The following is a 14,580-nucleotide window of genomic DNA, read 5'->3' as shown; positions in this document are numbered from 1 at the left end:
ACGACTCCACATCTACCTGTAACAACACCTTAATCAGTAGAATACAGGCCACGATGTAAAAATCCCAAAGAACCACACGCAGGATCACTTAACTACTTAGCTCACATGCATGAATTTATTTATCTAATCCATCTGCGTAGCCCATATTTCTAATCTAGAAGCTAGCTAGCTATTTGGAATTCCTGCCAAGCAAGAAATCCGATACGTACCAAAAAAAAAAAAAAAAAAAAAAAAAAGGAATGTGTGACGACATGAAAATTGATATGCAGATCGTGAAACGAGCCAATAAATGCATGAAAGGGGGAGAAAGTTAGATTTCCAGATGTAGTAATACCAAAGTAAAAGATCAGATCAGGGAGGGGCCGGAGGGTTATGCTGGGTTTCCTGGTCTGATTAAATTACTTGTTAGAGTATAACCTCGCTGTAGGGGGACTGGGGTTACCTAGGTCTTAAGGTAATACATAGCCTTTTGATTGTGTGAGTTCTTTGATGGAAAGTATGTCGAGGTGGGTTTGGATATGAACTGGGGATGGACTGGGTACTTAGTAGTACTAGTATTGGTTTAGACGCCAAGACGAGGATATATATACATGATCATTATTTGAGTAACAGTACGATAGATTCGAAACTAGTAGTAATCAATCAATCAAACAACCTCCCATTATTTATCTATGCTTGGCTTAGCTTGGCAAACTATTGTACTTAAGTGATAAAGTAACTGCTATCTATAGTGAAGAATCTCTTTTTGTGTTAAGGAAGGAGAGAAAGCTGGGATAGGAGAAGGGATAGACCTCATAGTTTCGACCGTATCCCCTCTAACCGGAACTTGACATCCTTGAGCACCTTGCTCGTTGGCTTCCAGTCGTCAAATTGGCGGAGGAGTTCCATCGTCTCGTCGTAGAGTTCGCGGCGAACGTATTCCTCTTCGAGAATACCGCGCATCGCGAAGGGGAGGATGTAAGGGTTTGCGGGCGCTGGTTGGGTGCGTTTGATGTGCAGATTGGCGCTGTGAATGGTGGATGTCTCGAGGGCAAATTCGATGGCCAGTCTTTTTTTTCCTCATTAGCTTTGGGGTTTGGAGGATAGTGGGGCGGAAGGTATAACGTACCGGTATACGGATGGGTCATCGTAGAGACGGGAGTGCCCTTCTCCACTGTATAGACTGCCTGCTAGGGGGGAGCTGAGCTCACGGATGAGACCGTGGTCTGGGATGCCTAGGTTGCGGAGCTTGAGGACGAAGCCGACTAGGTGTGAGAGACTGGTTGAGTGTTAGATGTGCGTTTGGTTTGTTGCGAGGGAAGGAAGTTGGCTTACAAGCTTGGGGCGTGGACTCTGCCATCGACGAAGGCTGCGCGGTAGATGTATGGATGGGTCACCGGAGCAAAGAGGGATGACTAGAAAAAGCGGTCTAGGATGAGTATAAGAGATGAAAGGGGTGATGTATGGCTCTTTACCTCAAGAGAAACCAGCTGATCATCAATGCTTCCAATGTACGATATCCGAATGCCAAAGTCGAGACAGGTTCTCAGAGCTGATTCATAATCCTTGGAAACTTGGCTATAAGGCAAGGCAAACTCGAATAGCTCTCCAGCGGAGCCACTGATCCAGCGGGACCTGAAGTCTGCAAATGGGCCTAGGTTGACACCGGCCATAGCACAGATGCCGACACGCGCTGCATTGAGACAGCCGAAGGATATCAACTTGGCGACTAGCATTATGGCAACAGGAACACCCTGACTATGGCAAGCTACCAGGATGAAATCGGCTTTTCTGATCTCCTCCATCCAATTGAGTAATAGCTTCCACAACAGGTCGACACGCTCAGCTATACGTCCCTCGCCTTCCAGGGCAATCTTTTCGATGTCGCATTTATAACCATGGTCGTCAGCCCAGGTATTTATGGCTTCCGCTGCCATGTTCGAGAATCGGATCGAGGTGCCTGTTGGTTGGCCGAGGACACTCCGGATTAACGGTGCAGGAAAGTACCCATGTATTCCGATTGCCAATGCCCTTTTGATAGGGGGCGTATCCTTAACCATATGGACGTGTCTGTTATTCGATTCTTTACCATAGTGGAAGTATCGCCCTATTGTCTGCAACAAACTGGGCTTTTCTTGCACAGCAAAAGTTTCGTAAAACCTTGGCAAAACCTGATTGGGTAGGACTTTTCGCAATTGTTTCGAAGCTGCAGCTCCAGGTGGTCCCGGAACCAAGTCATTGAGACCTGCTTCTGGACGTAATGTGGTTTTATCAGGTAGTGCAGAGCTGCTCTTATTGTTCTTAAGCTTAACGCTTCCCTTTTTCGCAATCTCAGCCCTTGCTTCTGGCTCCGGTTCGGCTTCAATGGTTGCTTTTTTCAAACAAGAATCTGGCATAACAGAGGCGCTAGCCACCTCAGAATCTTGTGGGGCCTCTTTATCAGATCCCTTTGAAGACTCTTTGAACCAGAATGACCATCCAGAGGGCTTCGGGTCCTTCACAGGTATCGTAGCGGGACTGCTTGCCCCTTGCGTATCATGGTCTTGAGTTGGTGCAGGTTCCGTCTGCACGTCTTGCGTGGTTGGATTATCCACGCCATCTGGAGGCTTGCTTGCAGGCTCTTCTGGCCCCTTTGTTGATGAACCGTACCACATTTGAAGCCAAGAACGTTTTAGAGTGTTCTGCGAACTATCATGCGTTTCTTCAGGCTTATCCTGTTCAGGCCTATCTGGCTCTGTTCGCTCCTGATCTTCCGAGATTGCCTGCTCTTCGTCTTTCGATACAGGGGGTTTCACGGGTGATTCTTCACTAGGCTCTGGTGCACTGGGCTCTGGCACAGGGTCTGGCACAGGATCTGGTACCGGATCTTTTGGGGCAGAATTGTCGGTTGTTGACGGGGCATAGAACCATGAAAACCATCCACCCGTTTGGACAGTCGACGTCGGGCCTACGTCAGCACTGTCCCGGTTATCATCTGTAGTAGACTCGGGAGCAGCACTCAATTGACCCTTATCAGCGTCATCCGCAGCTACTGTCTCTTGGTCTCTCGATACTTCTTCCTCGGTCGGTTGCGTTGTTATGCCAGCCGGGCACGACTTAGCATCCTCTTCAGGGGTGAATGTAGTGCCATCAGAAGCTATGTTTATCTTCGTTGTCGCAGCGTCGGCGGGAAGAGACCTGCTGGATGCGCCGACTTTCCGAGTAAGCTGGAGGGAGGGATTTCGGAATGGTTTAGGAGAATCAAGCTGAGGAGTTGAGCGGGAAGTGAGTCGGGGTGCTAAGTTTTGAGCAGCGGAGATGCTCTCACGGGCAACCTCGGTAACGGGAGCCGCTTTGGATGCTCTGGAGACTGCCGGCCAGACAGCAGGATACCAACTCTGATAGTCCAAATGATATATTAGATATACGGGACGGATGCAGAAGAAGATATAGGGCTACTGAAAACCCGGACTCACCGCAGTGCTCCCCCTGTTCCTTGATTCTGCATGGTCTCCGCCTGCGGAAAGCGATGTAGCACCATCGTCGGACGCTGTTGGGGACTTGGAGTCCGCGCCGAGGGGGCTGGGCTTTACTCTCTTACGAGATCCCATCGACGGCATGAAAGCTTAACTAATAACATCACCGAATGCGAGATGAGGTGCAGATCAAAGCATGGAAAAGCCTAAGACCAAGTGAAAGGAGATGCTATGATGGGGGGAAGGCCAGCAGACTAGCCACCAGCGATGGCAGCCGGAGGATCAGCGCGGGTCTTTGGTTGGTTATCAGCCAAATCGGGCCAGCATCACGCCTGACATCACGTCACATGCTCTCTGCTGACCGTCTTTGTTTGCCTCGCCGCCTCAGGCGGTGAAAGGGTGTGATGTGGCTGGTGTGCTGGTGCTCCTGCACCGCCACATGCATCCGGGCTGGAAGGGGAAATTTTTATTTTTCGGGGCCGATGTGGAGAAGGCCAGGAAAGGATCCATCCAGGCCGCCGATAACTTTTTTTCCTGGATACATTCTTTTGTACCGCTTTCACCATTCCTACCCACTTGCATCCGCAGTCTTCTGTTTAGCGGTTTCGTTTTTTTCGTCGAGTGTGCCTCGACCTCCCATCTCTCAAGATGGCGATTCAAAAGAAGGTAATGCGGCATTGGTCTGTCCCGCGGTCATGGGAATCCCAGTACTGACAATGACTTAGCATGGTAAAGGTCGTTTGGATAAGTGGTATCGCCTGGCGAAGGAGAAGGGTTACAGAGCGAGAGCTGCTTTCAAGCTGATCCAGCTGAACAAGAAGTATGGCTTTTTGGAGAAGAGCAAAGTCGTTCTCGATCTTTGCGCGGCACCCGGTGTGAGTACAACCCATCAGTGTGATTCTTAACGCCGAGTCCGGTGGCTGACTACTTTCGCAACACAGTCGTGGTGTCAAGTTGCTGCAGAATGCATGCCCGCACAGAGTATCATTGTCGGTGTCGATCTTGCGCCTATTAAGCCGATCCCCCGAGTCATCACTTTCCAGAGCGATATTACAACCGAGAAGTGTCGCACAACAATCAGACAGCACCTGAAGCACTGGAAGGCTGATACCGTACTTCACGATGGTGCTCCCAATGTCGGTACCGCCTGGGTTCAGGATGCTTTCTCTCAGGCAGAGCTGGTGTTGCAGTCTCTGAAGTTGGCTACGGAGTTCTTGGCGGAAGGTGGTACATTTGTTACGAAGGTCTTCAGATCCAAGGACTACAATCCGCTCCTGTGGGTTTTCAAGCAACTCTTTGCGTCCGTGGAGGCGACGAAACCTCCGTCTTCTCGAAACGTTTCTGCAGAAATCTTCGTTGTTTGTCGCAATTACAAGGCACCAAAGCGTATTGACCCGAAGTTCCTCGATCCTAAGCACGTCTTTGCAGAACTTGCGGACCCTACCCCCAACAACGAGGCCAAGGTGTTCAACCCGGAGAAGAAGAAGCGCAAGAGAGAGGGTTACGAGGAGGGCGATTACACGCAATTCAAGGAGGTCCCGGTTACTGAATTCATCAACACCACTGATCCCATTGCCATCCTGGGTTCATGCAACAAACTCAGCTTCCAACAGTCCCCAAGTGGTGACCTTGCCCTCGCCACTCTGGAGAGACTAGAAGAGACGACCGACGAAATCAAAGCCTGCTGTGAGGATCTCAAGGTTCTGGGTAAGAAGGAATTCAGGAACCTGCTCAGGTGGCGACTGAAGGTGCGGGAGCAGTTCGGTCTCGCTGTGAAGAAGGGTGGTCAAGCCAAGGAGGATGAGACCGAAGAAGTGGCGGAGGTCGCTCCTATGGATGACGAGCTGGCCATTCAAGAGGAGCTGATGCGCCTTCGTGAAAAGGAAACCTCCAAGCAGAAGAAAGAGCGCCGCAAGGAGAACGAGAGGAAGCGCAAGGAAATCGTTCGGTTACAGATGCACATGACGACACCCATGGATATCGGAAAGGAGCAACTGGGACCTAATGGCGAGGATGCCACATTCTCGCTCAAGCGCGCCGAGAGAGGTGGAATCAGGGACACCATTGCTGCCGGCCATGAAGCAACGATTGAAAGTGATAGCGAGGACAGTGCTTCTGAGTCTGACTTCGAGGAGAGCGATGACGAGGAAGACCGTCTGGAGCGGGAACTTGACAACCTGTACGAGCAATACCAGGACCGCAAGGAGGACCGGGACACGAAGCTACGGGCAAAGAAGGCCAGGAAGGACTTTGAAGCCGACTCCTGGGACGGCTTTTCCGATGATGACAAGGAAGATGGTGGGGACTCCGACGACGAGGGTCTTGGAGTTGGCTCTGCCGGCGACAAAGCTCCCAAGTCAGCTTCCCTTTCCAACAGTGCGTCGCTATTCTTCGACCAAGATATATTTCAAGGCTTAGAAGACATCGACGATGTCGAAGATGAAGATGACGAAGTGGCAGATGAAGATAGCGCCATCGAAGTTAAGTCTAAGGGCAAGGAGTCTGAGAAGAAGAAGGCAAAGGAATCCAAGAAGCCTGTTCAGGAGATGGAAGACTCGGATGAAGAAGATATTGAAGAGCTTGAGGATCCACGGAAGAAGAACGGGCAGCTCGGTAAGTTCGCAAATTGTGGCATGACATTGCCTTGTACCCTGGACAGTTAATGCTGACTCTACTACTCAGATATCGACATCATCACTGCTGAAGCTATGGCCCTCGCCCAACAGATGGCTACTGGAGAGAAGAAGTCTTCTGATGTGGTTGATGATGGCTTCAACCGATTTGCGTTCCGCGATAGTGATGGTCTCCCCGAGTGGTTCCTTGACGACGAGAACAAGCACAGTATCCAGAACCGCCCTATCACCAAGGCGGCCGCAGCCGCAATCAAGGAGAAGATGCGCGCCATCAACGCTCGCCCGATCAAGAAGGTTATGGAAGCCAAGGGTCGCAAGAAGTTCAAGGCCGCCCAGCGACTGGAGAAGTTGCGCAAGAAGTCTGCACTGTTGGCAGATGACGAAGCCCTCAGCGAGCGTGACAAGTCGCAGGCCATTGCGAGATTGATGAGCAGGGCTACCAAGAAGAAGCCCAAGCAGCAGGTGAAGTTGGTGGTTGCCAAGGGAAACAACAGGGGTATCTCTGGACGTCCTCGTGGTGTCAAGGGAAAGTACAAGATTGTCGATTCTCGTATGAAGAAGGATATCCGGGCTCAAAAGCGCCTGGCCAAGAAGAAGAAGAATTAGTGATGGGGCTTAGCTGTGGAACTCGAAGCGATCTTTTTCATCATTGTCCATGTATATACCCGGTTAACATTATAGATCTCTGTATCATATCCATGGTGAAAGGGGTACGTACCTGTTATTGCGAACTGTAAAGTGTTTTGATCTCGTCACTCTAGACGAAGGTATGGTTTAAGGCATCAAGTTGTTTCTCGTTCAAGAGTGCAATTAGCGTAAGGCAATAACACTACCACACTGGCCAATTCTCTGCTTACGTCTAGACCAATAGTACCACTGGCCTCTAAATTAAGATGTAATACGTAGGGGAAGATAATGTTGGGATGATAAAACGTAGTAGATAATGACATTTCTTGAGAATCATAACTTCTGCTCGTGCGCCTGTGACAGATACAGCATCATTCGGATATAATATGTATTCTACGAAGATATTATATATCAATAAGCCATCCAATTTAGGCAGGTAAAATAAAACCATGGCCGTGTCAGTTCGTCGCGTAGCCCTCTATGAGAATTTAGAGGCATCGTTCAAGGCTTCTGCTTCCTTACCCATTCTATCCATCCAGCGATCAACAAGATCTTGGTTCTCCTTCTGCAGCCGGGATGACCGCTCTTCAGCCATATTCAGTTGAAGGTTCAACGATGCCAGCTCGTCTTGGAAATCCTGAAATGGTGTCAGCAACACTAGAAGGACTCAAAAAAGGGAGGAAAAGGAGCAGCATACCTCCAATAACTTTGCCTTCCCGCGCAACTCCTCATCTCGATCCTTTAAGCGTAGTTGAAAATGGGCGATCTCATTTTCAAATAAGCGAATCCGTCTACTATCCTGAGTGCTTCTCTTCCGCAGCTTCTCCAAGTCAGCGGTCATGCGTGTGAGCTGGTCCTGCAGTTCGGAGCGTGACCGCTGCGCCTCAGCCAGGTCTGCACGTGTTGCTAGGAGGGTCTCTTGAAGAAATGGGTCTTGTGCTCCTGCTCCTGATAGCGCCTTGCTGGAGCGGGATGCTGAAGTGTCTGATGGCACATGCTGTGCTTCAACCGGATCTGAGCTCGGTGGGTTGCTAGCCGCTGCTCCCTGAACCGTGCGATCGGCCAGTTGGGTATCTAATGGTTTTGATCATGATGGTCAGCGAATGGTCAGAATACTTCCGGGAATGTGGACTACCCCAGAAAGTGAGGGTGATCGACATACAAGCATCGTAAATAGCTATGCTGGCTTTCTCTCGTCGATCACGAGCCGCCAGCGCGGCGGAGTACTCCTCTTTCCAGTGGGCCATTTGACAGCAAGTGGTGATAAGGTGAGAGTCTATCTAGCGGACGGACGGCGGACCCCTCATATCATGGAGCCATGGTGGAGCTCAGAGTCGTCGAGGGAGAGACGTATAGCTATATTCACAGATGTTACTAAGTTAATAAAGGAACCAAACGAATTAAAACACGACAACCCCAACGACCTGCACAACTATTTGAAAGCGTGAGGGGAAGAATGGCTGCTGCTTGTCACTGACGGGTGGATGGGGCGCTGACCGCCATCTCCACCGCCCACGTCCGCGTGCATCATCGAAAGCCGCCGTCGCCATTAGCTCGGCTCAGTTCACCGTCCAGGCCCAACCATCACTCTTCCTGTTTGTTACTTGACAACAACTACCCGACTCGCTCGGTGTCTCTGCCAACTGACTGCATCCCTCGCTGCGCTGACGGGATTATATCGAACATCTCTTTGCTTTTTCCCCTTCTATAGACAGAGCTTGACTTGTCCATACACTCACAGCCCCCTCATATCTCCACCATGTCGTCACGGAAGAAGGTCCTGTTGAAGGTACCTCGCCTCCCCCAACTCATGCAGGCCAAGCCGCCTCGATGAAAGCTTCAATTACTCACATAGCTCTCGGGATCTCTTAGGTTATCATTCTGGGTGATAGCGGCGTCGGTAAGACGAGTTTGATGAACCAATATGTCGGTGGCCTTATCTCCCAGCTGTTCCTCGGATCCCCACTCATCCTCATCTCGCTCAACAGGTCAACAAAAAGTTCAGCGCAAGCTACAAGGCCACAATCGGAGCCGACTTTCTCACCAAGGAGGTTCTAGTCGATGATCGGCTAGTGACAATGCAGGCATGTACTTCCCCGCTTGCGAAGATGAACGGAGCGATTTTGGGGATTGGAGTTAACCAGTTCTCAACAGATTTGGGACACTGCAGGACAAGAACGATTCCAGTCCCTCGGCGTTGCATTCTACCGCGGTGCGGACTGCTGCGTTTTGGTCTACGATGTCAACAATTCGAAGAGTTTCGAGGCCCTTGACAGCTGGCGCGACGAGTTCCTGATCCAGGCCAGTCCTAGGGATCCTGAGAGCTTCCCTTTTGTAAGGACTTCTCTTTCCATAAATCTTATCTGATCTAGGCGCATGATTTGCGCGATGTTTAGGCTGGTAGACACGAATACTGATTAGGGTTCAGGTTGTGATTGGTAACAAGATCGATGTGGAAGAGAGCAAGCGGATGATCTCTTCAAAACGGGCTATGACGTTCTGCCAGTCGAAGGGCAACATTCCCTACTTCGAAACGAGTGCCAAGGAAGCCGTCAACGTTGAGCAGGCTTTTGAAGGTTGGTTACTTATACTGGCTACTCGAGTTCAATGCATAGCTAATTTTGCACTCAGTCATCGCCCGGAGCGCTCTGGCACAAGAAGAGGCAGAAGAATTTAGTGGGGAGTTCAGCGACCCGATCAACATCCACCTTGATGGTGAGCGTGACGGATGCGCTTGTTAATGACCCCTTTACTAGACATGCCTTGCGAACGTTTTATATTTCTGCTTCAAGCCCGCTCCATTTTCGCTGTACGCGTCTCCGAACGCTCCCACTTCGTGCTTGTCAGAGCACATCAATGCCTCGTATGAACTTTTGAGCTTGGAAGAGCGTAGCTGTTCTTTTGGGAACACCTGCACTTATACAGTTATGGAGCTCCTCATGTGTCACGCTCCTTGTCTTGTGTTTGCCTGCCAATTCGCATGGGATATCCGTTGATGGTCTTGATTCTGCTTAATATTTCCCTTTTGCTTTTCTGGTACGAAGGTACTATCATGTTCTGTAGGAGTCTGGAATATTATTGCTTATCTGCTGAAAGCTTGTACAGTATAGCCGGTTAAGTAGGCAATTACCACACAACTAGTGTCGTATTACGCAAGACCTATGTTTCTCATAGTCAGTTCATTTCCCTAATTAGAACCCGAAAAGCAAGGAGGATCCCGCTGGCCAAAGAACCAGTGGTATGGTGGAGGAGATCAGGATCGGCTAAGCGTCGCGTGCTTATCTCGGCGCATCTCGTGATGCTCGGCGTTATCAGTTCGGGTTACACCGCAGAGTCACTCCGCCTCCGGTTTCCCTCTCTCCTCCGGTGAATCCCCCCGATCTTGCTCCGTTCACGCCCCCTTCTTTATCGCCTGCTGGAACAGGTGGTGTTCTCAACTTGTACGGCCTTTTATTTACGCCCATGATCTAGGACATATCACTCGCGGTCCGGGGGGTCTAGTATACCTCGTATCGCGTGCGCCGGCGGGGAACTCTATAGAGCCTCGACTCACAGCGAGTCCTTCTCTTATCGCCCGCTACTGACAGCCAGAGAAAGTACGCGGAAAGGACTCAGAAACCATGGAAGTACCCGAGACCACGGAAGGCTCGATCTTGGTCGGCGCCGCGAGACGAACATTGGGCATTTGCCTGCTGCTTGTCGTGGTCTTCTTGTGGACGGCCTCGAACTTCCTCGCCAGTGTATGTGCTTGACTACTCTTGACCCTTCATTAAATAATATACCCGGTGCAGTGCTAATTTAGTCTCTATTCATGTGTCACAGACAATATTCGCCGACGATACATACTCAAAACCGTTTTTCGTGACATACATCAACACCTCGTTGTTCATCCTTCCTCTCTTCACAATTCTCTCTAGACGGCTTTTGAAACTATGGCGGGCAGGGAAGCTCTACCGGATTCGATCTTTCAAAAGTTTATTGGAGCATCTTGATTCTCACGATACGAATGTCGAGGTACGGGGTATACTCAGTCACAATGCAGGTGGGGAGCGTTGGCGCAGCGAGGACGAAGACCCTGAAATATGGGCTGGTGCTAGGTTCAATGCTGCACCCCGAGGTCAGCCATCTAAGCTGGGATTGAAAGCGACAGCGAAACTGAGCTTTGAGTTCTGTCTGTTATGGGTAAGCATATCGCTACACTGAATCTCCAACCTGTATAGAAACGCAGAAGCTAACAAGCACCAGTTCTCCGTGAGTACTAGCGATCAATAGTGTCATCCATCCTCCAATACTGACTCAATCAGGCAAACTACTTCGCAATGGCCTGTCTCCAATACACAACAGTAGGAAGCACCACAATCCTCACCTCAACAAGCGGTACGTACGCCATCACCCCGCATCATCATCCCACCAATAACTAACCCCCAACCCAGGAGTCTGGACCCTCATCTTCGGCGCCCTAATCGGCGTCGAGCGCTTCACCATCCGCAAACTCATCGGGGTAATCGCCTCATTGATCGGCATCATCCTCATCTCCCGCGTCGACATGTCACCCGCCGACAACCCCAGCAATACCAGCGGCAGCGGCAGCACCTTCCCCTCCAAAACCCCCGGCGAAATCGCCCTCGGCGACGCAATGGCCGCATTCAGCGCCATCCTATACGGCGTATACACCATCGTGCTAAAAAAGCAAGTGGGAGACGAATCCCGCGTCAACATGCAACTATTCTTCGGCTTAGTAGGACTATTCAATACGGTCCTCCTCTGGCCGGGCTTCATCATTCTTCATGTTCTCGGTATAGAATCTGTAGGAATGCCTGATACGGGGAGAGTCTGGACGATTATCTTGGTAAGATCTCCCCCACATCCCCAAACCCTCTCTCACGTCAGCAATACACAGATAACTAATACCAATTTTTAATATAGGTAAACGCCCTCGCCTCCCTCGCCTCCGACATCGCCTGGGCCTACGCAATGCTCCTCACCACGCCACTAGTAGTAACAGTTGGATTGAGTCTAACGATCCCGCTCTCGCTCGTGGGCCAGATCGTGCTTCAGGGACAGTATGCGAGCGGGTTGTACTGGGCTGGGGCTACGGTGGTGTTCTTGTCGTTTTTGGTGGTTAATCAGGAGAGCCGCGAGGTGGATGGGGAGGGGCCTGTGGTGGTGGTTGGGAGGGGAGGGGCTGGGGCTGAGACTAGTGCTGGGTATGAGGCTATTCCTGGAGATGGTGGTAATGAGTTTGGAAGGGATAGATGATAGGTATCTATACCTGCTATGGAGGTGTTGGTACGTTAGATAGGTAGTAGGCAAGGGGCTTACTTTACTATCACTGATTGAGGAACTGCTGAGGATGGGAGCAAATTTGGTAGTGAAATTAGCATTGACACAATGTGCTCATGTCTGAAGCACAGAGAGCATTATTGGTACTAGATAGAATTACATGACCACAGTCAGACACAAGGTGTGCTGTGTGGGACGAATGGAAAGAAAATGAAATACATGAAGAGCACGCAAAACCCGCATCACTTCTCATGTCATCCAGGACAATCAAGCCATACGCGAGACTAACCCAACTTGTAATGTCTCTTACTCGCGGGGTCTCAACATCTCATACAATCAGTTATAAAACCACAAGACATTAGGACAAAATATCATGAAGAACATTGGGTATGTATCATCAAACAGGAGCAAGTGCGTAGTAATATAATACCGGCGAACATAGAAACCACAAAGGAGAATAATTGGGTAAGAATTGAAGTAGACTAGCCAGAATCCAAAGTGATATCGAGAAAACTTGAAGGAATGTATAGAAGGGGTGGGATCCGAAGGGTTCCGGAATCTGTTATACAGTGTACTTCTTTTAACGGAGGCCTGCTGCTCCGGGCGCAGGCTCCAGTTTCTTGCGGGCGACGAGAATGCTCTTCAAAGCACCTAGCCACTTTGCAAGAGATTCTTCATCTGGTGCGCATAGTCGATACGACTTTTCTTCCGCGATGATTTGAAGACAGAAGTGTTTCGAACGTGACATAGGGTCGACTTCAGCAGCGTCGATCACCTGTGCCATGGGTATGACTTTGACGGCGGAGTATTCCTTCAACATGGCACGGTTAGTCATAACTATAGAACTTGATGCTAGAGGAATAGCTAAATAATAGAATCCATACCTGTTCATCTTTATAGAAACCAAGGCTTTTCGGGCGCAGCACAACCCATAGTCGCTTCCAGTGGCGCATAGATCCCTTGATTTTGAGGCATTGAAGATACCCGTTGCATACAACTCTCTCCGGGTCACGTGGGACTGCGGACTCATTGCGCGGAATCGAGGAAGGGCCGTCGCTATGAACTGATGCAGGCTGGTTTTGAATGGAAGGCGATGTCATGCGAACGCCGTTGTTGTTCCCAGGGCCATCGGACCATTCTGAATATGACGTGATATCATTTCCCGAGTGATCATGGGGCGAGGCGAAACGCCTCGAATGGTAAGTGGGTGACAGTGAATCTCCGACTTCCGGAGAACTTGGTCGTCCGCGCTGATCAAAATCGGAGTGGTCGGTGGTATCGTAGATGCGGCGCTTGTTGTTTCCGACGGTGTCGCTATTCTTTGATAAGGCGAGGAAGGCCTCTTCGTCTTCGTCCATGCGGGTTTCTGATCGAATGTGTCTAATCCAAGCTTCGGCCTCTTTTTCCGAAGATGCCTGGAAGCGATAATTCTTCGACGGCGAGAAAACGCCAAAAACGTGCTGTCGGTTGGATCTGGGGGACCTGACCGACGCAACGGCCGTGACCTCAGACAACGTGATAGAGGCTCGGAGCCTCGTGGCCTCCTCATCCTTGTATACCGACAGAAGGTTGGGACGTAGAACGAGATATGCCGGTTTCCAGGAGGCCCTGAATGCCTAGTTTGACAGAGTTAGTTCAAGACCGAGCTCGGCTGACGGCGCAAACGACTAACATGTTTGTGCTTCACGCGACGAAACACCTTTCCAGTCTTCAGGACCCGATCGAATTCGAAGCTCCCATTTTCATTGACAGGCGAGAAAGTATCCAAGTTGACATGGCCGCTGCGATAGTGAGCGGATTGATTATTCGGGACTAGAAGCGCCGACGTCTGGACGGTGCCATCGGGTAGCTGGATCGCGGGAGCTTTGGGATTCCCTTCTGCAACCGGTGCGTACGATGTGGGAATTGGTTGAGTCATGATTATAGGAAGCTCGTGCTAGGAGTAAAGGTCTGTGTCGGAAATAGCTGTCGTGTGCAAGTGGTATTCGAACGGCGCGCGAGCGGAGAGAAGGAGTGTATAGCGCTATCTATACCGGCTGGACGGCACACCGGGACGGCGTCCACTTTAAGAACTGTAACGAGAAAAGATCGATATATAGTGAGTGGTAGTGGTTCGGCAAGATTAGAAGAAGGTAGGCAGAAATATTGGCCAAGTAGTAGTATCTGGCTGCTGACGATTAGAGTCGGTCGCGACCGACAGGGTCATGGAGGCTGTGCCAAAAGGAGTGGTGAGCGGGTGGGAAGCGACAACGGGGGAGGAGCAATGAGGGAATGCGATGAAGTAACGAAGCGCTCGCCGTGACGACAACCAGTAAGTACTAGGTTCACACAGAATAAAGAAGTATCATGACTCAAGTGAAAAAGGTCGCAACTCCCTCACCAAACGGATCCCAAGGGTTAGGAGGAGAGAAAAGGGGATCCTTTTCGGGGACGAAAAGAGATGAGGAGAGAGGGGGCGGAGGTTCTTTTTCTAATTTTCCCAATTCAACGGGACGCATGGACGTTTTTTTTGTTTTGGAGATCATCTGGGTTTAGTCCCGTTGGAAGCTGGAACCTCGACCCTCGACGGGCTCTTTTCTTTCCCCTGCCGTTTCACCTTCGCG

The 14,580-nt window shown here is 50.4% G+C and overlaps 6 protein-coding genes across 6 annotated transcripts; 3 read left to right on the top strand and 3 right to left on the bottom strand.

Moving 5' to 3' along the window:
• Positions 1-611: 611 nt before the first annotated feature.
• Positions 612-3,695, bottom strand: BO87DRAFT_456130 (uncharacterized protein). The gene is made up of 5 exons (XM_025628702.1): positions 3,435-3,695; positions 1,455-3,356; positions 1,315-1,394; positions 1,109-1,258; positions 612-1,048 (listed from the first exon to the last, which is right to left on the bottom strand). The coding sequence occupies exons 1-5, from the start codon at positions 3,576-3,578 to the stop codon at positions 793-795; spliced, it is 2,532 nt and encodes an 843-aa protein (XP_025483269.1). The 5' UTR covers positions 3,579-3,695; the 3' UTR covers positions 612-792.
• A 253-nt stretch (positions 3,696-3,948) lies between these two features.
• spb1 (rRNA methyltransferase spb1) lies at positions 3,949-6,843 on the top strand. Its single transcript, XM_025621153.1, has 4 exons — positions 3,949-4,100; positions 4,160-4,309; positions 4,376-6,047; positions 6,117-6,843. Exons 1-4 carry the CDS (start codon positions 4,083-4,085, stop codon positions 6,671-6,673), a joined length of 2,397 nt encoding a protein of 798 aa, XP_025483268.1. The 5' UTR covers positions 3,949-4,082; the 3' UTR covers positions 6,674-6,843.
• Positions 6,844-6,993: 150 nt separating this feature from the next.
• Positions 6,994-8,119, bottom strand: BO87DRAFT_373452 (ATG16 family protein). Its single transcript, XM_025622555.1, has 3 exons — positions 7,857-8,119; positions 7,392-7,768; positions 6,994-7,331 (listed from the first exon to the last, which is right to left on the bottom strand). Exons 1-3 carry the CDS (start codon positions 7,939-7,941, stop codon positions 7,173-7,175), a joined length of 621 nt encoding a protein of 206 aa, XP_025483267.1. The 5' UTR covers positions 7,942-8,119; the 3' UTR covers positions 6,994-7,172.
• A 334-nt stretch (positions 8,120-8,453) lies between these two features.
• On the top strand, positions 8,454-9,435 carry rab7 (Rab family GTPase YPT7; the record flags this gene model as incomplete). The annotated part of the gene is made up of 6 exons (XM_025625094.1): positions 8,454-8,483; positions 8,567-8,620; positions 8,683-8,778; positions 8,849-9,028; positions 9,123-9,270; positions 9,326-9,435. The coding sequence occupies 6 exons, from the start codon at positions 8,454-8,456 to the stop codon at positions 9,433-9,435; spliced, it is 618 nt and encodes a 205-aa protein (XP_025483266.1).
• A 633-nt stretch (positions 9,436-10,068) lies between these two features.
• On the top strand, positions 10,069-12,200 carry BO87DRAFT_327470 (uncharacterized protein). The gene is made up of 6 exons (XM_025620185.1): positions 10,069-10,434; positions 10,517-10,876; positions 10,940-10,945; positions 10,999-11,071; positions 11,128-11,543; positions 11,621-12,200. The coding sequence occupies exons 1-6, from the start codon at positions 10,315-10,317 to the stop codon at positions 11,951-11,953; spliced, it is 1,308 nt and encodes a 435-aa protein (XP_025483265.1). The 5' UTR covers positions 10,069-10,314; the 3' UTR covers positions 11,954-12,200.
• Positions 12,201-12,393: 193 nt separating this feature from the next.
• Positions 12,394-14,156, bottom strand: BO87DRAFT_186265 (PH domain-containing protein). The gene is made up of 3 exons (XM_025618451.1): positions 13,650-14,156; positions 12,862-13,593; positions 12,394-12,788 (listed from the first exon to the last, which is right to left on the bottom strand). Exons 1-3 carry the CDS (start codon positions 13,893-13,895, stop codon positions 12,558-12,560), a joined length of 1,209 nt encoding a protein of 402 aa, XP_025483264.1. The 5' UTR covers positions 13,896-14,156; the 3' UTR covers positions 12,394-12,557.
• Between the last annotated feature and the right edge of the window lie 424 nt (positions 14,157-14,580).

This window comes from Aspergillus neoniger (genome assembly GCF_003184625.1).
Source record: "Aspergillus neoniger CBS 115656 unplaced genomic scaffold BO87scaffold_5, whole genome shotgun sequence".
In the NCBI taxonomy this organism is placed as follows: Eukaryota; Fungi; Ascomycota; class Eurotiomycetes; order Eurotiales; family Aspergillaceae; genus Aspergillus; species Aspergillus neoniger.
This window is presented reverse-complemented; position numbering and strand designations above follow the sequence as displayed.